The 27281-nt window shown below is 41.0% G+C and overlaps 1 protein-coding gene across 1 annotated transcript; it reads left to right on the top strand.

The window, feature by feature from the left end:
- Positions 1-170: 170 nt before the first annotated feature.
- WEE2 (WEE2 oocyte meiosis inhibiting kinase) lies at positions 171-26443 on the top strand. The gene is made up of 11 exons (XM_041001937.1): positions 171-500; positions 3670-3869; positions 6866-6917; positions 10771-10943; positions 12650-12771; positions 20317-20463; positions 20998-21105; positions 21210-21295; positions 21904-22074; positions 23625-23767; positions 26281-26443. Exons 1-11 carry the CDS (start codon positions 171-173, stop codon positions 26441-26443), a joined length of 1695 nt encoding a protein of 564 aa, XP_040857871.1.
- Positions 26444-27281: the final 838 nt, after the last annotated feature.

Below are 27281 nucleotides of genomic sequence, written 5' to 3'. Positions count from 1 at the left end.
GTACTTAAAGGAGAAAATTCACAGTGTGTCTTGTAGCTGTTAGTTGATAGAAAGGTAAGGTCAGGTTGTAGAACTTGCTGGATTAATCTTGCTCTCCTTCTATAGCTCAGTGTTTCCCTCCAGCAGACCTTCTGCCTACATTGTAACGGTTGCAAAGCTCTTAGGCAGAAATGGATGTGGAGGGCAGTAACAAACAGCCAAGTGGGAAATTAGGCTTTTCCCCTTGTGAGGAAGAGAACAAAGCACAGAGAGGACCAGAAGAGGGCGAGGGAGTCCAGAGCCAGACTCCGGAGAAGCTGGAGGTTCAGGACTCAGAGTCCTTCAGGACACCCCAGAGGAGCAGAAGTGGGGTCCCTGGCACCTTCCAGGAAAGAGGCAAACCCATGCTAGTCCCAGTTCCGAGGACTCCAGTGTCAGACTCTCCCACATGTCCTGAGACACCAACTATGTCAGAGAAAAGGAGCAAGATGCTGCATGCTGAGAGCCCCTCCACTCCTAAAGTAAGTTGTGCGGACAGCGGGACTTAAGTTACCAGGATCTGTTTTCCTGACTTAGCTGATGAAGAGAGAACAGAGCCTCTTCACGTGTGGAGGACAGATAGACTTGTCTCATAGGCTGTGGATGTCCTCAGTGGTATCTTAAGAGGAATTTAAGGTTACCTGGTAACATGTGAAATTAAATGTTTTCCCATAGTCTTTTTTTTAAGATTTATTTATCTTTATGGATAAAGATAAATATCAGATATACAGAGAGGAAGAGAGACAGAGGAAGATCTTCCATCCATTGATTCACTCCCCAAGCGGTCGCAATGGCCTGAGCTGAGCTGATCTTAACCTAGGAGCCCAGAGCCTCTTCCAGGTCTCCCACGCAGGTGCAGGGTCCCAAGGCTTTGGACCATCCTCAACTGCTTTCCCAGGCCACAATCAGGGAGCTGGATGGTAAGTGGGGCTGCTGGGATACAAACTGGTGTCCATATGGGATCCCAGTGCATGCAAGGCAAGGACTTTAGCTGCTAGGATACCGTGCTGGGCCCTTCCCATAGTCTTATTACATCAATTGGCAGCAGTAACCATTTGCTATTGGCCACAATTAAGTTTGGGTGGGAAAAAGCTCCTGGTTAAAGAATAATAAAACCAGAAGGAATGCGGAGATCCAAACCCCGAACCTAAAACTTTATGTATAGGAAATTCAAGGTTCCCACAGAGCAGTTGATTTACAGCTCGGGGAACTCCTTGGTTTAATGGAACACAGGCTCTCCTATGGAACACATGAGCCAAGAAGTCATTTGTTGATTTTTTTTCATACACGGAAGATGAAGAAGGTTCAGTGAAAGTGTATTCCTTTATTTTTACTGTGATTAGCATCCTATTACATTTTCATATCATTGAAGCCAGGGATGGGGCAGGGTTACCGGCAATAAACTCTGGTGTCACGCTGTGTGATCCTCTGCTTCCTGCTGGCTCTGCTGGAGGTACTTAAGATCATCATGGTAACATCTGTAATCCTGACTGCAGCACAGTCCCTCCCAGCAGGTTGCTTCAGAACCCACTGAGCATGCGTGCCACGTCTACCAGAAAATCCTAAGGCAAATGAACAGGGCTGGATGGGTTCCCCTCCCTCAATGGTTCCAACTACACCCAATCAATCATACATGCTTTTGAAAGCCCAGCGTGTAAGAAACATTAGACACGGTGTCTTCCAAGAGCTTACAGTCTAGCCGAAAGAGAATGGGGGTGAGGAAGGGAGAAGATTGGGCTGTTAAGCACTATATGAGAAGTGCTTCAAGAATGGTCAGAGTTCTCTAGATAGTTTGATCTCAGTGAGGTGATGAGGAAAAGAAGTACAGATGTAGGATGCATGTGACAGGTAATGACACGTCGTACAGCTTTGACAGATGACGGGGAACGAGGCTCAAAGTAGGAGTATACAGGTGAGAGACTGATGGGTAGTTCATCCATCTGCTCATTCACAGCTCACTTGGACACCTGGATGACCCTCTGCATGGAAAACCTTAGTGCCTTTCAAAAGCAACCTCCGCATGAACAAACAGAAACTAAACAACTCCAGTTTAGATCATGTGTACTAGAAGAACTGTAGAGCATGATGACAAAGAAATAGGAATTAAATCTAAAAATCTAAAGAAAATGTTTGTGACAATCTTAGAGCATGAACTGGAATTTACAATCTTGAGAGGGGAATGAGAGCCATAAGCAAACTGAAAAGCATCCACGTTAGTAGGGAAAAGGAGTGCTGCACTTGGAACACTATGTTACTCAGTGTGTTTGGCACCTGTGTGTGTGAGTACAGGGAATGAGGCCAGAGTGGACAGGTGGACAGATCAAATGTTATGCTGAAAATGTTGCAAGAACCATTCAAGGGTTTGGAGTTGAGGCATGTTTGAAAACTTATTTTAGTGTGCAGTATGGGATCAGCAGGAACCTGGGGGCAGGGGAGTAAATTCACAACAGCACATAACTGCGCTGATCCCACACAGAGATTTACTTGAAAGATAGAGCTACACAGAAATGGAGAGACACAGAGGGAGTTATTCCATCTGCTGGTTCTTTCTTCAGATGGCCAAAGTGGCTGTAATTAGGTCCAAGCCAGGTTTCCCACATAGAAAGCAGGGGCCCAAGGACAGGGGTATTTTTGGCAATCATCCCAGCAAGTAGCATGGTGTTGGATCAGAGTGGTGTGGCAGGAACTGGAGCAGCATTAATTATTTAATTATTTTTCACATTAAAATTTTTATTTGAAAGGCATAGTGACAGAGAGAGAAAGAGAAACATAGATATTCCATCTGTTGGGTCACTCCCAAATGGCTGCAACACACAGGACTGTACCAGGCCAGGCTGGGCTAAAGCCAGGAGCTTGGAACTGCATATTTCCCAAATGAGTGGTAAGGGGTAAGTTCCATTTGGACATCTTCTACTGCCTTCCCAGGCACATTAGCAGGCAACTGGATTACAGGTGCTGTTGCTGTTGCTGGAACCCACAGCTTACCTGGTTGAGCTGCAGTACCAGCCTCTTAAGGATTTATTTTAGGGTACTATTTTTCAATCACTTTACCCTAATTCATCAGAGCTTTTACCACTTAATACTGCATTTTAAGTGAGGTTGGACATTTTTTGTGTGTTTAGTAAAATTTTCCTCTTACAAGTAATTATTTCTGAAACACTACTGCAGGGCCTATTAACAGCTTGTATATTCCTTGACAGCTGGAATCCGTCTCTGTATTCATGCTTGTTCAGAAAATGATACTCTGTAGGCACTAACTAAGAGGGGACGGTAACATGCAAACCCTGAAAGCACTTCAAGATGAGAGGCTTATGGGGTCATTCGTTTAAAATCCTCATTTTAAAAACTGGAAGTGGGACTGAGATTGGCTGTTTGTATAGGTAGTTAGCAGAACTGTTTATGGAAAGGGGTAGAACTTAGTAAAAGCATAGACTTCTGTGTTGATCCCTTGAATTAAATATTTAGAGGTACAAACAGGGGTTCGGTATCTTCTCTTATCAGCACCCATAACAATGTGTCTAGTTTGCATGGCATCAGATCATTTGTAAAGCATCTCTCAGCAGAAAGGTTGAAATGTTAACTAGCTAACTGATAGGAAAGTCTTCTTGCTATCCTGACTCCACTGTGACTGCTTTTCGTGTTTTCATTCAGAACCTGCAGAGCCAGCCTCCAGCAATTTCTTCAACAGTGAAGCTCTCCTCCAGAGGCTCCCAGCATTTCAGGCACACGCCTGTTTCCCTCAGGGATGAGATGGCCTCCCTGGCTTTGGTCAATGTTAATCCCTTCACTCCAGAGTCCTTGAAAAAATTATTGCTTACATCCAACGGCAAGAGGAAAACCCGAGGAGATGTGTAAGCACTTGGATACCTGTGTTTTTTGAGACTTTTTGACTTTTTGAGAGGTAACAAGACTGTCAAAAGTAGGAACGAGAATTCTATTTGAGTGAATCTGAATGTTTACATGTTTTCTCCCTCCCTAAATGCCAATGTTGATTTTCACCTGGTTGTCAGAGATTCTAGAATCTTTACATTTTAATATGTACTGTAGATGCCTTCTCTATAAAAGAGCAGGTCAGAGTAAGCAAAAAGATTTCTGACTTCCATTAAAAAGATGAATTGACTAAGGAATTGCATTCAGGTTAATAAAAGGCTAACAATTGGGGAAGGCGATAGTTCACATTTCAAAGAATGTATTGCTGCTTTGGCTGGAGAGCATGCGGCAGATGATAAGAATTAAGAAGAACAGATTTGAACTTCTCTGCAGGTTATGGAAAATTGAAGAAAAACATATAGTGCTCCTTTCAGGGCCTAAAAAAATGAAAAGCCAAACTTTCCTTTTCACAAAGATCACGTGATGGTAGAACTCAAATACATGATACTCAAGAATACTTCCTTGTAATTCTTTAATATCTTTCTAAATAGAATGGAAATATTTCTAAAAGAAGGCAATTTTTTGACTCATACAGTAAGTGTGCAGCTATCAGTATAATCATTGCAGATCATTTAATGTGCCACCTTGAGTAATTTCCTTGGAATCAGTTGCTGCTAATCAGCTTTGTGGCCAGATATGTTTGTTCAATACCATCTTCTGAATCTCAAGGGAACCGAACTTTAGCACAATTATATTTAGTCTACTTGGTTACCAAAAATTCCATTGTAAACCATCAGAATGAATGGCTAAGAACAGATAGTCCACTTGAATTCCTGGCTGTGAAGGTGGTAACACTCTAGTAATGCTGTTTAATGCTTCAAAGAAGGCAGTTTTATCCCTTTTATGTTGTTTTGTAAAACATTAGAAGTAATATTAAAGTGACAAGTGTCTAGTATTGTTAGTGGATGAGTAACATAGATTCTTGCCTTGTGCAAGGAAGAATTCAGACATGAGACAGCAACTACCATTAAGCAAAGTAGCAAGGTCTAAGAGGGTAGGGCATCCACCAGAATACATGGGCACTTCTCCAGACAGATTGTGAGAGTGCCCAGTCATTTAGGGCACAGTTGCATGGTTTAATGGAGAGAATACACCCAACAGGCTAGGCAGGTAGCTTAGGAGAGACCTGAGAGCCGAGTACATCGTCTGTATTCAGACTGGGGCTTATAAGAAAATGTGGTCCGGCTTTTCTTATTTCTCTTTCCCTTCTTTTCTCTTCTTTCAGAGGGTTTTCTGGGTATGAAATAGGTAACAATCCCCCTAAGGTTTTACTGCCTACTGTTCTCAGACGGGGCAGCCAATGTGGCACTGAGCAGAGGAGACTGTTCTAGAGTGCCTTCCTTGGGGAAGTGAGCACCTGTCTGAACAGGACTTGGGAAGCTTCCAAGGTGTGCTGCTGAGGCTGAGGCTGCTGAGGACTGCCGGGTTCTTTCCTTTCAGCAGTTTTCCTTAAGCCTCTCTCCTACACAGCCAATCTATAACTCCTTACTCAACAGTATCAGTTAATGTCCATGGTGATAGTGTCCTCCACTTGTCATTTCTACCCTGTTCTTTACAAGCAAAAGCCACATCTGGCTAATCTGTAAGCTGGTATCTTTCTGAAGATCCAGAATCCAATTATTTGTACACGAGAATGAGGTGGGTACTGCAGTGCAGCAGATGAAGTCACCATTTGGGATACCAGCATCTCCTCTGCAGTGCCATTTTTGAGATCTGGCAATTCTCCTTTTACAGCTTCCTGCTAATGCACCCAAAAAACAGCAGATAGCAGCTTGAGTGCTTGGGTGGCCATGCCTTGCCATCCACATGGGTGACCTGAATGAAGTTCTGGGCTCCTGGCTTCAGCTTGGCCCAACCCTGGCTGTTGTTGGCATTTGGGGGAATGAACAGGATAAAAGATAAGAGATTCTCTCTTCCTCTGCATCCCTCCTCTCCCCCCGCCCCCATCACTTAAGTACATTTATTTTTAAAGAAAGATATGTCACCGACTTCAGCTCTTTGAAAAGCAATCGAAAATATTTTAGGATTACAGATTATTTTGCTATTCTTACTATTTATGAAGTGAATACAGGGCCCTGCTCTGAAGTGGGCGGGTGTGGAAAGGAGAGAACAGTGTGGCAGTGCGGGGTAAATGCTTTGGGTCATGCTGGTTTCAATTCTTAGTTCTTCCACTTACTAGTTATGTTACCCAGACTTATAAAACCCTCTTTATGCCTTCATTTTCTCATTAGATAATAATCCCCACTTGCTGATTTTATATATGTGCTGTTCTCTTCCAATTCTTTTTTTTAAGACTTATTTATTTTTATTGAAAAGGCAGATTCGCAGAGAAGAAAGACAAAGAAAAAGGTTTTCATCTATTGGTTCACACCCCACCCCCCCCAATCCCCAGATAGCCATAATGGTTCAAGCTGAGCAGATCCAAAACCAGGAGCCAACAGCTTCTCCTGGGTCTCCCACATACAGGTGCAGGGTTCTAAGGTTTTGGGCCATCCTCTACTGCTTTCCCAAGACACAAACAGGGAGTTTGTTGGGAAGTAGAGCAGCAGGGTTACAAACCAGCACATATATGGGATCCCAGAGGCAGATTAGTCAATTGAGTCATTGCACTGGGCCCACAAACTGTACTCTTCTAATTCTAAGTATTCAGTGTTCTACTTGCCTAAAAATTGGGATCTTGGCTTACAAATCCTCTATCCCAGGAAAGTTTTTAACTAGAAGTAATTTACTGAGGACTTGCTACCTTGTTGTAATCCTGCCCTAGACTGTTAACATTAAATTTCCCGATTATTCCTGCTTTCAATACAAATTGAAGAGGGAGAAAGAATATTTACACATTTATCTCTACTAGGAGGAATAGAACCAGGTTCATGGGTGTTAATGACACACTGATATATATTTTTCTCTTTTTTTAAAGTGAGGAGACTGATCCAGAAGAAGGCAAATTAAAACAAGGGTTACCTGCCAAGGTGAGCATGATTTTTTGGCTCTGCTTTTACAATGCAGATATTTCACTGTATTTTCCTCTTTCCTCTCCTCTTGCCATACCTTTATAGTTTTGCAAAAATGCACTGCATATGAACTTATCTGAACCCAAGTCAACATCCATATTCTCAGGCAGTTTTTACTTTGCCAGGCACTGTTTGATATATATGAATTATTACCTTAGAATACTTTTAAATGAATGGATGCTGTCTTTCTGCCTAAAGTGAAAATTTTGATATTCATGTGATATAGAAGTGAAAGTAAAATTGAGAGTTTTGGTCCATGAATGGAAAAAAGAAATGAAGAACAATGCCATAAGTTAGAGATTTATGTAAAATTTTCTCTCTTAAATGTGCCCACATGTATTGATTTCCATAATGCTTATTATGTTTGATCAAGTAGTCCTCATCTGAAAATCTAGCCTAAGAAAATAATATTGTAAACAGTCCCCTTATTGATGTTCATTGCATCACAGTTAGTGGTCACAGTTAACTAAAAGGAGCAGGAAATGGAGGGACCGAGTGTCTAATACAGAATAGTGACTAAATTCACTGTAATTTTAAGTTAGTGCAATATTAAATTGCCATTATAGTATTAATAATATGATAACATGCCTATGTTTAGTGCACAAGAGTAACAATGTAGTATGTTGAATGAACCCAACGACGTGCTTCATATTAAGCCCATTATAAATGTGGTCTAACATCTCTGAATGGTGAGAACCTGATGGTTGTTCTTGATTCTAGTTCCTAAAATTGTTTGAAAAGTTTTATTCTCGTAAATAAAATCAGCTAATCCTGAATACGCACACTTGGCTTCTATGACAAGCTTGGAGAAGGAAGCCAGGGAGATCATCCTTCACATATAAACGTTTCTGATTCATGGTGTTGCTACTTCACTCTTAAATTTTATTCCTAGCTTGTAAATTGTCTTCTGATTTTAGATAGAAAGGCCAACAGTATTCATTGAGCATTCAATATGTTCAAAGCGCTGATTGTATTTAGATCGTATAAGGTAAAAATTCTATACAAAAGAAAGTAAGACGTTAACGCATGAACACAATGTATACATAAATGTGAAGCTAAATTTGTGCAAACATGCGATGTTTATATATACTCAGACATGTGTATGTTTAAAATGTACATGATGGTGCCAGTAACAAGCAAAGTATGGGTAGAAAAGACAGTGATTGCTATTATAGCACTAGGCAAAGGGAGTAAGCAATTTAATGCCTCAAAGGCAAAGAACAGTTGATGCACATGAGAAGGGGCAGGTGGGCGGGTGAGTGGTCGCATTAGGTGGGTCATTTGGTGTCTGAGATGAAGGTTGTAGGTAATGCCTGTAGAATTGTTAGGATGCCTCGAAACCTCTTTTGTAAATTTGAATTTCTCTTGGGACATAGTTATGCATCTCTGATTATGTGGTATCATTTTGCCAGAAAACAACTTATACTATTAGGAGTTGGGAGAGATTATAAAAGCTTTGGCAAACCCTCATATGCTGGGGACAGAATCTAAGATTCTCTAAGAGTTATGAAAATTACAGGTCTTGCTTATGACAATGATTAGATTTGGATATTGAAAATGAAGCACTAGTGAGAAACAGGAATTTTAAACTAAAGTTAGAGAAATTTCCACTAATTAGAATATTTGGAGGGCCCAGCATGGTAGCCTAGTGGCTAAAGTCCTCATCTTGCACGTGGCCAGATTCCATATGGGTGCCGGTTCTAATCCCAGCAGCCCCGTTTCCCATCCAGCTCCCTGCTTGTGGCCTGGGAAAGCAGTCGAGGACGGCCCAAAGCCTTGGGACCCTGCACTCACATGGGAGACCCGAAAGAGGTTCCAGGCTCCTGGCTTCGAATTGGCTCAACTCCGGTCCTTGCGGCTGCTTGGGGAGTGAAACAATAGATGGAAGATCTTCCTCTCTGTCATTCCTCCTCTCTGTATATCTTTTTTTTTTTTTTTTAAGATTTATTTTTATTATTTTTTCATTGGAAAGGCGGATATACAGAGAGGAGAGACAGAGAGGAAGATCTTCCGTCCGATGATTCACTCCCCAAGTGAGCGCAACGGGCCGATACTATGCCGATCCGAAGCCAGGAGCCTCTTCCGGGTCTCCCACTCGGGTGCAGGGTCCCAAAGCTTTGGGCCGTCCTCAACTGCTTTCCCGGGCCACAGGCAGGGAGCTGGAAGGGAAGCGGGGCTGCTGGGATTAGAACCGGCGCCCATATGGGATCCCGGGCGTGCTAGGCGAGGACTTAACCACTTGCGCCACCGCGCCGGGCCCCTCTCTGTATATCTAACTTTCCAATAAAAATAAAATAAATCTTTTTTTCAGAAAAAGAATATTTGGAAAACATGACCTTGGAAAATAAGCACTGGGCTGGTGCGCTGACTCGCCTGGCTGATTCTCCACCTCCAAGTGCAGATGCCCGTATAGGTGCCAGTTTGTGTCCTGGCTGTTCCACTTCCACTGAGTTCCCTGCTTGTGGCCTGGGAAGGCAGCAGAGGACAGCCAGAGCCTTAGAACCCTGCACTCACATGGGAGAGCCAGAGGAGGCTCCTGGCTCCTGGCTGCAGATTGACTCAGCTCGGGCTATTGCAGTCATTTGTGGGGTGAACTTGCAGATGGAAGATCTTTATCTCTCCTTCTCTCTGTAACTGCCTTTTCAGTGAAAATCAATCTTAAAAAAAAAAAGTGCAGATTTAGATTTATGTCTAATTATGTAGATTTTAGTAAAATTGTTTTTTAAAACATTTATTTCTTTTTATTACAAAGTCAGATATACAGAGAGGAGAAGAGACAGAGAGGAAGATCTTCCATCCGATGGTTCACTCCCCAAGTGACCACAACTGCTGGAGCAGAGCCAATCTGAAGCCAGGAGCCAGGAGATTCTCCAGGTCTCCCACGCGGGCGCAGGGTCCCAAGGCTTTGGGCTGTTCTCAACCGCTTTCCCAGGCCACAAGCAGGAAGCTGGATGGGAAGCAGGGCCGCTGGGATTAGAACCAGCGACCATATGGGATCCCTGGCGGTGCGTGCAAGATGAGGACTTTAACCACTACGCTACCGTGCCGGGCCCTGATTTCAGTAAAAATTTTAAAAACTTCTCATGGTAGATATTATGTTAAGATATGTATTATATGTAATGTATATTACATTATAATTATAATATACTCTTCATACGCATTATATATTGTGTGAGATTTTCAAGTACCCTGAGGCATAGCTGCTATAATTCTCATGTTACAGATAAGGAAACAGAGAGAAGCCCGTGATCTCCTGTGGTCATTTACTATGTGTGAACTAGATGACACAGCTAGTTTGCTAGTGTGGTGACTGGTCACTGTAACTCAGCACATGCCGAATTTAACCAGTTCAGCCATTTTCTTTTAAATGCTGAGATGTTTTTTGAAAACAAATGTGTTTATTAAGCTTGGGGTAGAAAAGCATGCAGAGTTTGAAACAGGCACAGCCAACAGTCAGAGGGAGATCTTTATTTTTGCGTTAAGCGCGATCCACTTTGCTCCCTGCCATTCTGCCAGCTGAGGGCACAAGCTGTGAGTGTGAGACGTGTCTCTCCGAGAACACACCAAAAAGATCAGTATGCCTAGACAGAAAAATTGAAAACCATGAGAGAAATGTTAGTGTGGAGCTGTATGTAAGGTCACGAGGAACATAAAAGGTCGTCAGCAATTAGTGCTGACGTGGATACTCATGTTACGTTTGCCTCGAAAGTCTGAAAATTTAGAAATACTTAGAAATGTAATTTGTGCCATGGTATTGCTTATGATGTTTGGCAAAAATTATTTTAACTTCCTTTGTATTAACAAATTTTAGAGATGTGTCATGAGAGAAACCAACATGGTCACACGCTATGAAAAGGAATTTTTGGAGGTGGAAAAAATTGGCGTTGGGTCATTTGGTACAGTCTACAAATGCATTAAGAGGTTGGATGGCTGTGTCTATGCAATAAAGCGTGCTACGAAGCCATCTGCAGCGTCTTCGAACGAGTGAGTCCCTTGATCACGCGCTGCCTCAGCAGGACGTGCACACTTTGATTTCGAGAGACATTTCTTATCAAGATTAAACACCAATACTAAAAACATGCCATTTTCCTTCCTAAAACGACCTCTTGCTGCCTGTTGTATGATGCTTCCTGAACGGTAACATCGTTTCAGATCATGTTGTATTTTGGGGAGCTCAGCTTTGCTCTCTACCCTTGGTCTCACTGCCTATCAGACACACCGATCTGAGGAATCTCAGTGATGCCTGGCTAGCTCAGCAGACACACTGCCAAGCAGGGGCTTATTGTTAACTCACAGTTCTTTCTCTGCTTTGTATTAACAATAAATCCAATAGTCACGTTTCAAAATTTTTGCTTCGTTCCCAGAATCAAATGTTGAAATGTGCTTACTGCAAGGAAAACATTTTCAGATTCAGCCAATGCTTCTTATGAACTGACACAGTGTTGGACATGTTGGATCTGTAATCACGTTATAGTCTTTGGGATTAATTTTTTATGCTGAAATGCATCCAGTACTATATTTTGCTTTTCTGTTTGGGTTTTATTTAGCCACATTTACTGCCTAAGGTATTACTGTGATTACATATTACTGCCTGAGTTTAATATTGACCTTCATGACTGCACAGCCCTTATAGGAAAGGTACAGACTTAATGCAATATCCATAATAGTGTATCATGGCCTTCTTATTAAACTCATTAGAGATTTTTTATTGTGACACAGAGAAATTAAGACCTAAAGGATGTCTGCCATTGAGGCATAACCACCTAAGGTTCCTATTTATATATGCCACATACAATCAAAGCAAAACTATGGACGTTGGTAGCAGACAGACCGAGTTTTTGGTGCAGTATGATCAGTTTGACTTTGGGTTTATCACTCATATTTTAGGGACTTCATATTTTTTTTAAAAGCAAACGGTTATGAAGATTAATGACAGCAAGAAACCAGTAAACATGGGCCCAGTGTGGTAGCCTAGTGGCTAAAGTCCTTGCTTTGCAGGTGCCGGGATCCCATATAGGCACTGGTTCTAATCCCAGCAGCTCCGCATTCCATCCAGCTCCCTGCTTGTGGCCTGGGAAATCAGTGGAGAATGGCCTGAGGCTTGGGACCCTGCACCTGTGGGGGAGACCCCGAGGAGGCTCTGGGCTCCTGGCTTAAGATCGGCTCAGCTCCATCTGTTGTGGTCATTTGGGGAGTGAATCAATGAATGGAAGATCTTCTTCTCTGTCTCTCCTCCTCTCTGTATATCTGACTTTCCAATAAAAAGAAATAAATCTTAAAAAAAAAAAAGAAACCGGTAAAAGCTTCATAATGTTCTGCCATTGTTAATAATAGTTAATGTCTTGTTTTAAAATATTTCATATTTTTTAGGGGGAAGATCTTCCATCTGCTGATTCACTCCCCAAACAGCCACAATGGCCAGAGCAGAACTGAAGCCAGGAGCCAGGAGCTTCTGCTGGGTCTCTCACATGGTTACAGGGTCTCAAGGCACCGCGTCATCCCTCACTGCTTTCCCAGGCCATAAACAGGGAGCTGGATCTAAAGTGGAGCAGCCAGGGCACAAACTGGCACCCATGTGGGATGTGGCACTTAGATGTGGAGGATCTGCCAGCTGAAGCCAATGCAACTGCCTGAAATATTGTAATGAACATTATTTTGATTGATTCCCCTAATGCTTTTCTGTTTCTTAGCAGTTCAGATTTGCGAGAAGTGTATGCGCACGCAGTGCTGGGCCATCACCCCCACGTGGTGCGTTACTACTCTGCCTGGTCGGAAGACGACTACATGATCATTCAGAATGAATACTGCAATGGTAAGTACGGTGAACTAGAATCTACAAGGAGGGATAGGAATGGATGGGACTCCAGAAATAAACTTTGTTTCACCAAATTGTATGCCAAGGGTCGCTGAATCATGCCTTTAAAAATGTCTGTTCTGTAGTCTTGCCTGGGAATAGAAACCTGCAGAAAATAAGTTGTGCTGAAAAGGAATTCCCAGGCTCCTTACTTGTTTTGTTACATATTTCTTTTAGAGTTATATGTAGCTGATACATAGGCTATCACTATTTTCACACTTACTGCTTAGAAAGCTTGTATGCTAATGGTTTAAGTGGTAAATAATCTTCACACCTATTGTTGCATATGCAGAGTGATACAAGCTTACCAACTTTGGAGATTTGGGTAAACTGCCTACATCACCCTTTGGTTTCATACACAGAAAGCTTATGATTAGTTTTGAAGTAGATTCTTAAGTAGCAGAGTTTTTATCATTGAACTCCATGGTTCTCATCAACTGCGTGGACTGAAGTGCTCAGAAAGAAACTTTGTAACTTTATGTATTCTACATCCTCTATGAACACACGTGTTTTTCTAGGCTGTTTAGATCAGAAAGAATAGTTCTTTGGTTTACCACACTTCTGTGGTAAATGGTCAATACAACAGAATTTATGCATTGTTAATCTTGAAAATCTTTGTCATCAAAACGTTATGTTGTAAAGTAGAAAGTGCTACAAACTGAGTAAACATTTGCTTTCCTTTTTTAAAAGATTTATTTGTTTTTATTGGAAAGGCAGATTTACAGAGAGGACAGAAAGAAAGATTTTCCATCTACTGGTTCACTCCCCAAGTGGTCACAGCGGCCAGAGCTGAACTGAGCTGAAACCAGGAGCCAGGAGCTTCTTCCAGGTCTCCCATATGGATGCAGGGTCCCAAGGCTCTGGGGCATCTTCTGCTGCCTTCCTAGGCCACAAGTTTCAAAGTGGAACAGCTGGGACACAAACCGGCAACCATATGCAGTCCTGACACTTGAAGGGGTAGGGTACTGAATTGCAATTCAGCCATTGCATTGGGTCCCATGCCATCTCATTTCAAGAGGAGCAACTCATGTTCCAGCCAGCGGCATGTTTCATAGCCACATTCTTCTCCCCATGACATCCATGTTCTTTGTTTTATAGAAGTTTCTCATTTAGTATTTATAGCAACTATTAGGTGGCTTTTGAGGACAGTGATTAGTGATAAAGTTTCATTATAGAAATGAATAAACAAATTAAATAATATTGTAAATGCCAGAAATATGCAAAGTAGTACATGCATCCCACAAAACAATGACTTGGCATTGTATTTTTCTTCTTGCATTACCTGTAAATTTTGTATGACTTTTTTTCTCTTATAAATGCAGCAAAAATTTTTTCTGCTTATAATAGATGCAGGGTGAAGAATGGATTCTTTATGTTGATGATGATGCAGAAGTTGAGACTTTTCTCAATCTTCCCTTTCTAGTCCCTTTTTCACGTAACCTGAGATTTCCTGTTCCTTTTCCTTCCCTCTCTCTGTAGGCAAGACTGATTTTATTTATGTAACTTTCACCAAATAAATACAATAGCAAATAAAAATTAGTAACTGTTTTAATTGGACTTGGAGCAATCTGAGTTTCTGATAATTTCCAAAAGAATAATACAGAATGATTGTTACTACCATAAATAATCTCGTGATTCATTTTCTCATTTGAGCACCTTCTAGGGGTAGGACATAAATGAGACTGTAAAGTAACAAATACTATAAAGAGAAGTTAAACTCTTCAAGAGAATTTACTCCACTTGTTCTGTTACAACATGCATAAGAGACAATTTTGTGCAAAGCTGGAACATATGACTATGAATGAAAAACAAATAGAGACGATATAGTGAGCAAGATACATCATAATTTGCTGGGTACAGCCTGTATTTCAAGTCAAGGATACCTGGGTTCAAAGCTCAGCGAGGCCACTGTCACTAGCCGTGACAGTCACACTTACTTATGGGGGAAATGTGAGGACTGCCTAGAGTATTTACCAAATGTTAGCATTGTGTCATTATCTCATACCTAGTAAAAACTCAATCACAGTCGCTATTAAAATAGCTTGAAAAAGTTACGTAAATGAATAAAACTTGAGTTGAACTTTGCAGAAGGATTTCTATAGCTGAGTAACTTAAATGACATGAGGAGAACAGCGTGCAGGTCAATAGCATGGTACTGACAATGAGTCTGACTTAGCAAACAGTAAGGATGCTAATGTGATTGAGGTGACCTCTGTACTTGAAGAGAGGTCAACAAGGTAAAGAATGGGGGAGAACTAGACCAGTATCTGAAAAGCCAGGTTCCATGTAATAGGTTATAGGGAATTGCCTACTCATTGTGGCCATGAACTCCTCTACCAGCTAATTAAAATGTAATTTTGATCTTGCATAATATAATCCACACCTATTGAACTTTTCAAAGTAAGCTAAATATGAAAAACATAGATTGCCCTTACACTTTGTCTTTTCTTTAGTCCTGGATAATCCATGTTGAGATTTTGGCTTGTTGCTCTAAAGAATAATAAATCCAAAGTTTGCTGGAGTTGGAGGGAAGCCAGTGTCTCATTCTTCCCCTTTGCCTTCCCTACACCTCCCTTTCCATGCCCATCCTTAGCCCATCCTATCACAGCAATTAGGCTGCAAGATGGGGAGCTATGACTTCACTTACGTGAACTGTACTCATCTAATTTTCTCTGCTCCCCATCTTGAGCCTTGAGGCAAGCAAATGGTCTGCCTTCTCCCTGACCCTTACCAAGTTTGTCTGCAAGTCACTTCCGGGTCAGCCTTAGAAAGCTAACGAGTCTAATGGGTTCTTTCTAACTCAGCACTGGACTACTGAAGTCTCCCTAAAGCAGTGTTTCTTCCTGTTGTTGAAGTTTTACATAACCTGCTTCCCTGCAACAGCTGCTCTCACTCTTGCTTGGACAAGGTGATGTCCCCAAGTTAGTGCCCTCTGAGAAACAACACAAATATTGCTACATTTTTCCATCAAACAAACAAGACTGTGTTTCACAGAAGTAAGATATGCTTGAATTCTAGGCAGCAACATTAAATATTGTGAGAATACAAATGTATGAACAAAAAATCCTGCTGAATTATTGATATGCTTTTAGCATTTTATTGTTAGAAGGCATCTGTTGTTTGCATTGGTATCTGTTAGGCCTCAGCAGCACAGCAGGAGGTACAGCTTTTACTTCCTGCCAAGTGGGCTGAAGCATCATTGTTTTACCTTCCGGGAGACATGAGCAGCTCAGTTCACATGGATGGCTGCTTCCTCCTTGGGCACAATGTTTGCAATTATTTAACTGTCTTTAGATGGTATTCAGGGTTACAGAGTTAAAACTTCATTGTGACTACATTAGTCCTGATGAAGCTCCTCACTCTTTGTTCAGTATTGCTACGTCTATAAACACATACTTCCTTGTTGGTATATTTATTAGAGAACAGTTAATTATATGCTTGCATTAGAGGTGGACAATCAGCCTTAACTATAGCAAAATAAGGATATTCTTGGCATATATGAATACTTTTCAGTAATTTTTGTTACTGATAATTGCCTGGATAATTTCAATCTAATAATTTACAGAGCCTCTAGGTATTTAAAAGTGATGCCAGGACTGGTCTAACTGCCTGTACAGTTAGACCTACAGTTCTTTCACAGATTAAAACTGTCTTTGCTTACAATCTGCAGGGCTACACTCAAGGATTTCCGGGAATACAAGAGGCTTGTTTTCTTTAGCAGACCCTTGATTTTCTCCTTTGTTGCTAGGGTAAACATTTAGTTTAGGAAATATTTACTACATGCAACAATCAAGAAAGAAAAATGAATTATGTGGTTTTTGTCTTTAAGGGACACCCACCCTAGCTAGTAGGCAAACAAAGAAATCCTGTGAATGTAGCCCTCTTCTTGTTATACCTTGTAACATCATCTGTGACCTCAGCCTGGGAGAAACCCAGTGCTTTGAAGCTTTTGCTTCCATTGAAGAGGCAGGGAGATGGAGCTCCCATGCATTGGTTCACACGCCAAATGCTTGCAATAGTTTCAGCAGGGCCAGGAAGAAGCTGGGATCTAGGAATTCAATCCAGGTCTCCCACATAGACAGCAGGGATCCAACCACTTGGGTTATCACTGCTGATTCCTGGGTCTGTATCAGTAGAAAGCTAAAGTTGAGAGCTGGAGATTGGACTCAAACGCAGATACTTCATGATGGACGCTGGTATCTTTTAAGTTTTATTTGAAAGGAATTGTTGAGAGATAATATGAATTTCTTCTCTGCTAATTCAAATGGCTGCAACAGTTATGGCTGGGTCAGGCCAAAGCCAGGAACTTTATCTAGGTGTCCCATTTGGATGCAAGGGCCCATGGACTTCAGCCACCTACTGTTTTCCTGGTCCATTAGCAGGGAGCTGGATCTGAAGTGGATCAACCAGGACATGTGTGCCCAAGTGACATGCTGGTGATACAGCTGGGATTTTACCCATTATGCCACCATGCTAGTCCCCAGACACTGGTATCTTAATTGCAGTTTTAACTGCTAGGCCAAATAGCTACTTTATGACTTGCTTTTTAAAGGCTCCAATAATTCTCTCTGCTTGCCTATTATTTCTAATTAATAATGTATATAAAGTACAGTGATTTGTGGTTATAAGGACTCATAGTAAAATATCTTTACTGGAGCTCTCTTTGTCTTTATGAAAAAAAAATATATTTCTCCCTTCTGAACTTAATTATTTTAGAAGGACAGAGAAGTCTTTTAATTTTTAAGAATTACGTACTCACTTGAAAGAGTTACAGAGAAGGAGAGAGACCAGAAAGAGAGAGAGAAACTCCATCTGCTGTTTCATATTCCCAAATGGCTCCAGTGTAAGGAGTTGGGCCAGTCTGAAGCCAGAAGCCATGAGCCTCTTCCAGGTCTCCCACATGGGTGCACATGGTTTCCCCATGGCCCCAGCACCTCGGCCATCCTCTGCTGCTTTCTAAACCCTTAGCAGGGAGGTGGATCAATGTGCAGCACCAGGAACTTGAACTGGTTTTTACACACAATGTGGTGCTGCAGGCAGTCTTTTAACCTGTTATGCCATGGTGCTGACCCCTAATGAAGTCTTTAAATTCAGCTTTACATAGGATGATTTAATTTTTAAAAATCAAAAATTAAAAGACAAAAAACTGTATACATTTATGGGTTACCATGTGGTACTTCAAAACATGTATTTACTTTGTATAATGACCAATAAAGGCAAACATGCCTCAAACTCTTAACAATTCTTTATGATGAAAACATATAAAACATATAAAATCATTTTTTCAGGTTTTTTTTAAAGAGTAAATTATTAAGAGTAAATTAATACAGTAAATTATGATTATATTTATGTACTGTGTAACCAAACACTAAGTCTTGTTTCTATTTAACTATAATTTAGTACCCATTATTTAATCTTTCCGTATTCACGCTGATAGTCATCGTTCTATTCTTTTCTTTTTATTAAAAAAAAGATTGTATTTGAAAGACATAACTAGAATGAGGGAGAGGCAGAGGCCTTCCATCCTCTGATACACTCTCCAAATGGCTGCCACAGCCAGGGTTGGGTACAGGGTCCCAAGCACTTGGGTAGATTCCACTGCTTTCCCAGGCACATTAGCAGGGGGCTGGATTTGAATGGTTTGGAGTGAATCAGCCAGGACTAGAACCTGTCATCTGTATGGGATGCTGACACTGCAGGCGGTAGCTTAACTTGGTATCCCACAATGCTGCCCTCCTCACTGCACTCTAATGCATATGAGTGATGCTGTGTGGTCCTATACTGCTGTGCTTGACTTATTTTATGTAACATAATGACCTTCACTTTATTTACGTATTTATAAATGAGAAGATTTTACTCCCACTTTTTTTTCTTTAGCTAAATAGTTTTCCCTTGTGTACTATGAAACTTTCCATTTATGTACTTTGAAACTTTCCAGTTTCTTTGGTCACTCATCAGGTGATGGATACTTGGGTAGTTTCCTTTGTTTTTTGCTATTGTGAATATTGCTGAAATAAGCATAGGAGTCCATATGCTTTCAACAGTGTTACTTTCATTTTTCTTGGCCATAAGCACAGTAGTGGCATGGTTGGGAATATACAGAAGTTTGAGTTTTTTGGGGAACCTTGATATTGTCTGCCACAATGACCAATAATTTGCATTCGCATCAACAGCATATAAGGATTCCCTTTTCTAAACACTTTCTAGCACTTTTTCTTCTTTCATCTTTTCCATAACAGCCAGTCGACCTGGAGGGAAGCTGCATCTCATCATAGTTTTGATTCACATTTCTCTGATTCACAATGTTACATTTATTCTGTACATAAATGGCATCTCTGGATAGGCTAGAATACACAGGGTAATATTAAACACAGATTTCTTAAAAAATTGTATGACCGGGCCCGGCGCGGTGGCGCAAGTGGTTAAGTCCTCACCTTGCACGCCCGGAATCCCATATGGGCGCCGGTTCTAATCCCAGCAGCCCCGCTTCCCTTCCAGCTCGCTGCCTGTGGCCTGGGAAAGCAGTCGAGGACGGCCCAAAGCTTTGGGACCCTGCACCCACATGGGAGACCCGGAAGAGGCTCCTGGCTTCAGATCGGCATAGTATCGGCCCGTTGCGGCTCACTTGGGGAGTGAATCATCGGACGGAAGATCTTCCTCTCTGTATCTCCTCTCTGTATATCTGCCTTTCCAATAAAAAGAAATAATAATAAAAAATAAATCTAAAAAAAAAATTCTATGACCCTCTCTGATCCTATTGGTCTGATACATATTGTAAGGGTTGAGCAGTGGGCTTGTAACTACCAGTGAGAGTCAGGGTCCTTTAAATCAAAGAAGTGCCAATGAATGCTAACAAAGAAAATAAAAGGTGCAGACGAATTCCGATACCTTACGAATCAAGTGGCCACATAAACTCATGTCTTATTTTTTGATAACAATATAAGACCAAAAGTCTATAGCTGCTAGGCAAATAACATAGCTCAAGTGTGATTATGTTCATATAAAGCTTTTATATTTCCTTGATTTGGTAATCATTAAACCCTCTCATATTTTTAATAGAATTAGAACAATTACTTTTACAATTACTAATGGTCTACAATTACTAGTTTAATCCTCACAGGGAATTAATTACTATCACAGAATGAACTACAAATCACAGTATTAGTTACACAACTAGGCTTTATAGACCATTTGGTTATCAATTAGGTAGAACTTTAGAAATGTTGGTACATTCTCAAGGCATAGGGCCACATATTGGGTGCCCAAGATGGTCACATTACCTTTTTCTTACTAAAAAACAAAACCCTATGATTGTTCAAGTCTGTAATACAGAGGAACAGATAGTACTCTGCTTTTTAATGATGCTGAAGTAATCTAGTCTTATTGGGCTGTAATCTTTCACAAAGAAGTTTTTGAATATTTACTGTGCTTACACCTGTTAAGACTCATGTTTCCTCTTTTTTTTTTTTTTTTTTAATTCTATGGGTCTATTTTTTTTTCCAGGTGGGAGTTTGCAAGCCGTTATATCTGAAAATACTAAGTCTGGGGATCATTTCCAAGAGCCCACACTCAGAGACATGCTTCTGCAGATTTCCGTGGGACTTAAATACATCCACAGCTCGGGGATGGTGCACCTGGACATCAAACCTAGTGAGCCTGGCGCCTTCTGCTCTTCTTGTTGTATTTGGTCTTTTCACATCATCCAAATGCTTGCCTGTTGGCCAAGCAAGTGTCAAAGACAGAGTATGCCAGCAGAAACCCTTGTTTTTCCATTTGCATTCCCTCAGAGAAATCTAGTTCAAGGATTATAATCATTTTCCCTCTGAACTCAGGAGACAGAGAAGGAAAAAGCTCTTTTTTTGGTGACGCTAAATTAAGAGAATGGATGCTTAAATTTACAACATAGATAACTGATAAGATGTTCACCACATGCTGATTGTTTTGTTAGTGCTACGCCTTTTCTCATTTCATCAGTGAGCCAGGTAAGCAGCAATGAATGGCTTTAGTATTCATTTATGTGACAGTCAAAAGTTGTTTCCTTGGACTTTGGTTCTTCTTTTGTCTACTTCCCCCACCAGCCTCTTTGGAGGATGGGGAGTGGATGCAGCCATTATCAATCATCTGCTGTTCAGAGTGACAGGAGAGAAAGGAATCTCATGTGGTATGCCTATCTTGTATTTTCAGGCAATATCTTCATTTGCCATAGGGGGCAAAGCGATTTTACTGACATCCCAGAAGAGATTGAAAATGAAGCTGACTGGTTCATTTCTGCCAGTGTGATATATAAAATTGGTGGGTCTGCTCTGTACCCCTACCAATGTACTGTCTTACAATCATTCTAGTTCTCAAGAAGACATGCTACTGGAGAGCTGTTTTGTTTGTTTGTTTGTTTTTAGGTGACCTGGGCCACGTATCATCCATAACTGATCCCAGTGTAGAAGAAGGAGATATTCGCTTCCTGGCTAATGAGGTTTTGCAAGAGGTATAGGTTATAAAGTATTCTACACTTCCATAATCCACTGATTCTTTTGGCTTCCAAATGAACACTCCCAATGCAAAACATGTGAAGTATATATTCACTGTTTAAACTTATAGTACCTATTTTCTCAGAGTCCAAACAGTGCAAACACTTCTAAGAATGCAAGAGGAAATCTCAATATTCACACCATGCTTTCCAAAAGTCCTTGTTGCTTCTACTCAAAATTCCTAATCTCATAGATGGCCTGCTAAGAATACGGTGTGTCCTTCAAAATCACAGTACCCCAGCCTTTTCTGGGATGTTTGTGCAATCTGACAGTGAAAGATATATTTCCCCATAAGTGATAATCAGGGAAAAAAGTGAGTCAGTGTATGCTTCCAGCCTTTTCAAACATCTTGGACTCTTCATGGCATGGCAGTATTAAATGTACATTTGTATTCCCTCGACCTTCTCTACCAACAAACCACTGACAACAGCAGGTATAACCTTGTCCAATGTATTTGTGCTTAGCACATATAAACTCTGAAATGGAGGTCTCCTCCTAAGTAATTTTTACTTTAGACTCATTCAGCTTGGGAAACTAACTGGTCCTCCTGTTTGATCTTTTCAAGGATTATCGACATCTTCCCAAGGCGGACATATTTGCCTTGGGCTTAACAATAGCAGTGGCTGCGGGAGCGGAGGCGTTACCAGCCAACGGGGAGCCGTGGCATCACATCCGCAAGGGTAACCTTCCAGAAATTCCCCAGAAACTCTCAGAAGACTTTCAAGATCTGCTCAAGGTGATATCTCACGAGACGAAGCGATAGAGAGAGGCTTATTATAATTGTGGTGGCAAGTAGAGAAAGAAGCAAGATGTTGGTAGTGCCATTAATGGAAGGGAAAAGGAACCAGAGCTATGGCTTGGAATCCCAGGAGATACAGGATGGATTTTAAAACCTCTCAAGCAAACATAGGGAATGTAATCAAATCCTTCCTGTTGTAGATTAAATATCCTGTGATTTTTTTTTTTTCATTTGCTCCTAACCCACAACCCAGGTAGAAGTTGACCTTTCATTTTGTGGTTGAAGAAATTAAGGGTTAAAGTAGGTGGTTGATTCTTGTATTCAGTTACTAAGCACCTAACTCCAAAATAAAAAGTACTACTTTGGAGTTTTAACTATTGACAATGACATTGGCCACTATCTTTAAAAGAACTAGTTTTGAGCTTGTATATAAGGAAATCTAAGTTTTTTCATGGACAACCCACTGACTAACAATTATTTCAGGTTTTTCAAGAAAGGTATGTTACTTTGTACTTGATGATATTAAATATCTGTAGGGGCAAGAAAGAGGATCTCAATTGCAACAAAGAGGGCAACAAAGAAACACTGTCAGGAAACTGAGCATCACTGAAAGAAGACAAAGTAGCTGTGACCTCCAACTTAGGGAATAACCTTAGTTAGGATGCTTAAAATCATTTCAGCAATACCTACTGCCTTAGAGATTAGACTTGAATTTCACATTTATCTGAACCCTTCATATGGAGTTATGAAACAGTCTTTCTTCCTGCCTTCTTTAAGCTTTCCTCCAGTGGCAGCCTCTGCTCACACTCACTGTTGGTTCAGTGTCTTGATTGACTTGGTACTTACTGAGTACCAACATGCTGTAAATACTGTACATATGTTCATTCATTTAGTTCTCACTATAGTCCCAGAAGTTAAGCCTAACCATCCTTTAAGGAAAAGGAAACTGGGCTTCAGCAAAGTTTATAATCTAAATGGTAAAGCTGGCTTTGAACTTGGTCACCACACTGAAGGTTAAGTATTTTGATTATGTGACAGTATTAATCGCTAATTATAATGAGATGTTTTCTATTCAGATCACCTTGGCTTGCAGACATCTCTTACCATTAATGAATGCTTTAGGAATACTACCATGTAGGTATTATTAAGCGTAAAGGGAGCATGAGGTAGCAGAAAACAGGTTTGAAAGGAATGGATAAATTGGAGTTTAGTTTTGGCCCTTCCGCTGACTTAGACCAGTCATTTTCTACTCAGCGCTTCAGTTTTTTCCACCTTTAAAATTAAGGCATGAAGATAGTTAAACAGTCACCCAGCTTTAAAAAAGGATACTCAGAAACCAGCTACAGATGTAGACAACTGATGCTAACAATGGCTACCGTTCTAGCCACAGTGGAGCTAAATTTTCATCTACTTATTCCCTTTGTGTAAAGAATAAGCACTTTTTCCACAAAACACCCTCATGGAAACTGGGTTGGAGTAGGCAGGAGTGGGGCGATTTTCCCATCAGTGAAGCTTGTGTGTCCTTCTTTTTGGCCATCCGACACTAGACAATGATCCATCCTGATCCTGAAAAGAGACCCTCCGCAGCAGATATGGTCATGAACCGCACTCTCCGGCCTTCCCTGGGCAAGACAGAAGAGCTCCAGAAGCAGCTGAACTTAGAAAAGTCCAAGATAGCCATGCTAGAAAGGTAGTTGTGGCATCTTGGAGTCTTATAAAATGTGGCTGGTTTGGTGTGTCTTCTGCATAAATCCAAGTTTATATACAAGGTTACCTCAAAAATTTTGTAGAAAAATGAAAACATAGGCTGGGGTGGGCGTTTGGTGCAGCCCTGTGCTAGTTCCTGGCTCCCTCTGGATCCCAGCTTCCAGCTAATGTGCCTCCTGAGATTAGCAGGTGATGGTGTGGGTCACTGAGTCTCTGCCACTCCTGTGCGAGACCTGGGTTGCTTTCCCCTCTCCCAGCGTCAGCTTGGCCCAGGCCTGGCTACTGAGGGAACTTAGGGAGAGATCTCTATTTGTCTCTGTGCTTCTCTGCCTTTCAAGTACATTTTTTAAAAATTAAAATTTTAAAGATTATTTTGATGTGATAAATTTTGAAATTTATGCATAGATTTTTCATGAACTATATATTCCATGCACTTAATTTTTAAAATTAGTTTATTTGAGAGGGGAGAGAGGGGAAGATAAAGACTGAGTTTCAATTCATTGGTTAACTCCCTAAATGCCAGCAATGGTCAAGACTGGGCCAGGTTAAAGCTAGAAGCTGAAACTCAGTCCACAGGAATGGAAGGAACCAAATTACCAAGTCATGCTGCTGCCTCCCAGGGTCTTACATTAGCCCAAGTAGTGAGTCTAGGTACTCTAATATCAGATGTCATTTTTTGTTAGCTTTATTTTATTGAAAATAAAATAGAAGGAGATATAGAAAGAAACATCTTCCATCCATTGGTTTACTCCCCAAGCATCTCCAGAATGGCTGGAGATAAGCTGATCCGAAGCCAAGAGCTAGGAGCCTCTTCTGGGTCTCCCATGTGAGTGCAGGGTCCTAAGGCTTTGGGCCATCCTAGACTGCTTTCCCAGGCCACAGGCAGCGAGCTAGATGGGAAGTAGAGCAGCTGGGATTAGAACAGGTGTCCATATGGGATCCCAGTATGTGCAAGACCCATTGTACATATGGACTAGGAGGCTCTGTGACTAAGCTGCTTGAGAGAGAATTCCAGTTAATAGAAAGGAAGCAAAGTGAGCGACACAAGGAACTTTGACTGTAACTAGTATAAAAAACAACAAAACAAAACAAAGAGCTGGAGACAAGCTGGAGCTAGCTATGGTGTGTGCTTCCATTAACAGCACCAGTTTGAGTCCTGTCTGCTTGACTTCTGATTCAGCTCCCCGACAACGTGCCTGGAAGAAGCCCATCTTTGGGTCCCTACACCCATTATCAAAGACCCAGATGAAGCGTCTGGATGCGGTGGCCTTTTGGGGAGTATACCAGTGGGAGGAAATTCTCTTTTTGTGACTCTACCTTTCAAAAACCAAAGACTTAGAAAAAGAAAGCCTAGGGCTCTCTGAGTGGCAACAGGTGTCATAACCAAAGGGAAAGTGGGTAGGGTTACTTCAGAAACCTGTTAGACATCAGGAGCTAGCAGGCAGATGTACTGTCCAGCACATGTTTAGTAAGAGAACTTTTCCTAAGCCAGGAAGCAATTCAATCTCTTATTATTGTATGCTTTTATTTACGCATGCTTCTATTTATTAATCCATTCCTTCACCAAAAAATGGGAAGTAATTATATTGGATAGGGTTAGGAAAAAGGTCAGGCAGTGATGTTTGTGCAGCACTAGGAAGAAAATGTAAAGATTATTACATATATACTTTATAGTATTAAAACTGTAAGTGAGAAAAAGACAAATAGTTTTTGCTTCAAATAAGGCTTGAAGCCCAGTGTCTGTGGACACTGACATGAAAAATCTGACATGAAAAATCCCAAGCAGATTTCTTGAGAATAAGTTGCAAAGACACTCAGCTTAGTCACGTCTTCCTGATAAGCCACTTTAGTCAATGTTTTTGCTTCAGTTTTGAGTTTCGTTGGCCCATAATAAAGTATGGTTTATAGGAGAGCAGATGTTCTAATGTGTGGTGTATTCATTCTGTGATGGCAGCGCTGGAAGCATTGGTGATTGTCAGTAGGCAGTGATGGGATCATCACCTTCCTTGAGACTGTGTAGACCTGGGGTTGGTAAACTTGTTCTGGAAAGGGCTGGATGGTAAAGTTTTACATCTTGTGGACTATACAATCCCTGCTGTAATGACTAATCTCTGCTGCTTGGTGAAAACAGCCACTGGCACTATATATTTGAGTACATAAAAACGCCAACGGCAGGCCAGATTTGCTCCGGGGCCCATTGCTGGTTCATCCTTGCAGCTTCCACACACAGCCTGAAAAGTTGTTTACTTATCACTTTTCTAAATTCAAAGATTATTTATTCCCAACCAGTATAAACTCAGAAACTGAACATCCCAAGGTTTATGGCATGTGTGCATGCATACTGATTTTTTCATGACAATCAGATTCTAAGGGATTTTATACAGTTCATGCTTATTTCTATAAATAATGAAGAGAGACTGACTTACATGTTAATTTTGACCATATGTACTCTGTCGTTGGAGATGAAATGACTGTGCTTTCTCACTTGCATTGTAGGGAATTGAGACAAGTGCAGCAGGCGCTGTCCCCTCCAGGAGACATCTCCCATGGCAACCCTGGGGTCTCCGAGACTCACGCAAGAGCAAGAAGCACAAGGCGCCTGGTGGGAAGAAACAGTGGCAAGTCTTTCAGCTTTACTCTTGGGGAATCTTCCCTGTAAGAACTCAGTTATACCAAAGAGGTTTCTGCCGCTAAGTCTCCAATAAATAAATGTTGACCATCTCAATCTTTTTCTTTTAACAAGAAAAAACAAATCAACTTGAACACCCAGGGATTTCAAAATCCCTCCCAGTTTAGCATCTACAGCTAAAATCTTAAAGCTACAAAGGCCTTCCTGTTATCTACAGTGCTTGGTAGACTAACTGGTAGCCATTCCTCTTCCCTTTTGTCGTAATCCTAATATTTATGAATCAAATTGGGAAAATATGGCTGCCTGAGTCACAAAAAAGAAACAACTCTTGAGCTTGGTCTAAGGACTGGGGTCCGGGTGGAGAGCCTTCCTATATGCAATCCCCTTCGTTGTAAGAGAGAGGAGTAAGAATGTGTTATGGAGTTGCAGTAACAGCTTGTATCAGAAAATATGCCTGGATTTCCTACACTGCTTCTCAGGTTATGTGACACTATTTTTTTTTTCTTTTTGTGCAATACTATTTCTAGAAGAGAATTCTTAGTCACTTTGAACAAGTACCTCTACTAATGTATTTTCTGGATGGACGCAGCCTCTTTCTTTGATACTGTATTTGTTAAATAAATGACTTCGTGATTATGTGAAAAGGTAGAAATAAGACCACATATAATGTGGACATTTTGAGCCTTTTTGTTTTGGGACAAAAACTCTGTCGGGTGGAGTTTCCCTCAGTTCGACATGGCTGTTCATCATTTTATTTCTCTTGACATGTCTCTGGTTTAGCATAATTTGGCTTTGCTTTCTGTAATTTTATCATGTTTTATTCAAATTATTTGATTTTAAAGAAATATAATACTTACAAATAAAGGTT

The sequence above is a fragment of the Ochotona curzoniae genome, unplaced genomic scaffold, assembly GCF_017591425.1.
Source record: "Ochotona curzoniae isolate NIBS_2020 unplaced genomic scaffold, NIBS_Ocur_1.0 scaffold_2476, whole genome shotgun sequence".
Taxonomy (NCBI): domain Eukaryota; kingdom Metazoa; phylum Chordata; class Mammalia; order Lagomorpha; family Ochotonidae; genus Ochotona; species Ochotona curzoniae.
Note: the sequence above shows the minus strand (reverse complement) of the source record. Positions and strands in the feature narration are given on the sequence as shown.

Bases quoted from the DNA above. Each gene is read 5' to 3' on its own strand.
- WEE2 (XM_041001937.1), top strand. From the start codon at position 171: ATGGATGTGGAGGGCAGTAACAAACAGCCAAGTGGGAAATTAGGCTTT. The intron at 12,772-20,316 runs GTAAGTACGGTG...TTTTTTTTCCAG, and splicing joins TCAGAATGAATACTGCAATG to GTGGGAGTTTGCAAGCCGTT. The intron at 20,464-20,997 runs GTGAGCCTGGCG...TTGTATTTTCAG, and splicing joins GCACCTGGACATCAAACCTA to GCAATATCTTCATTTGCCAT.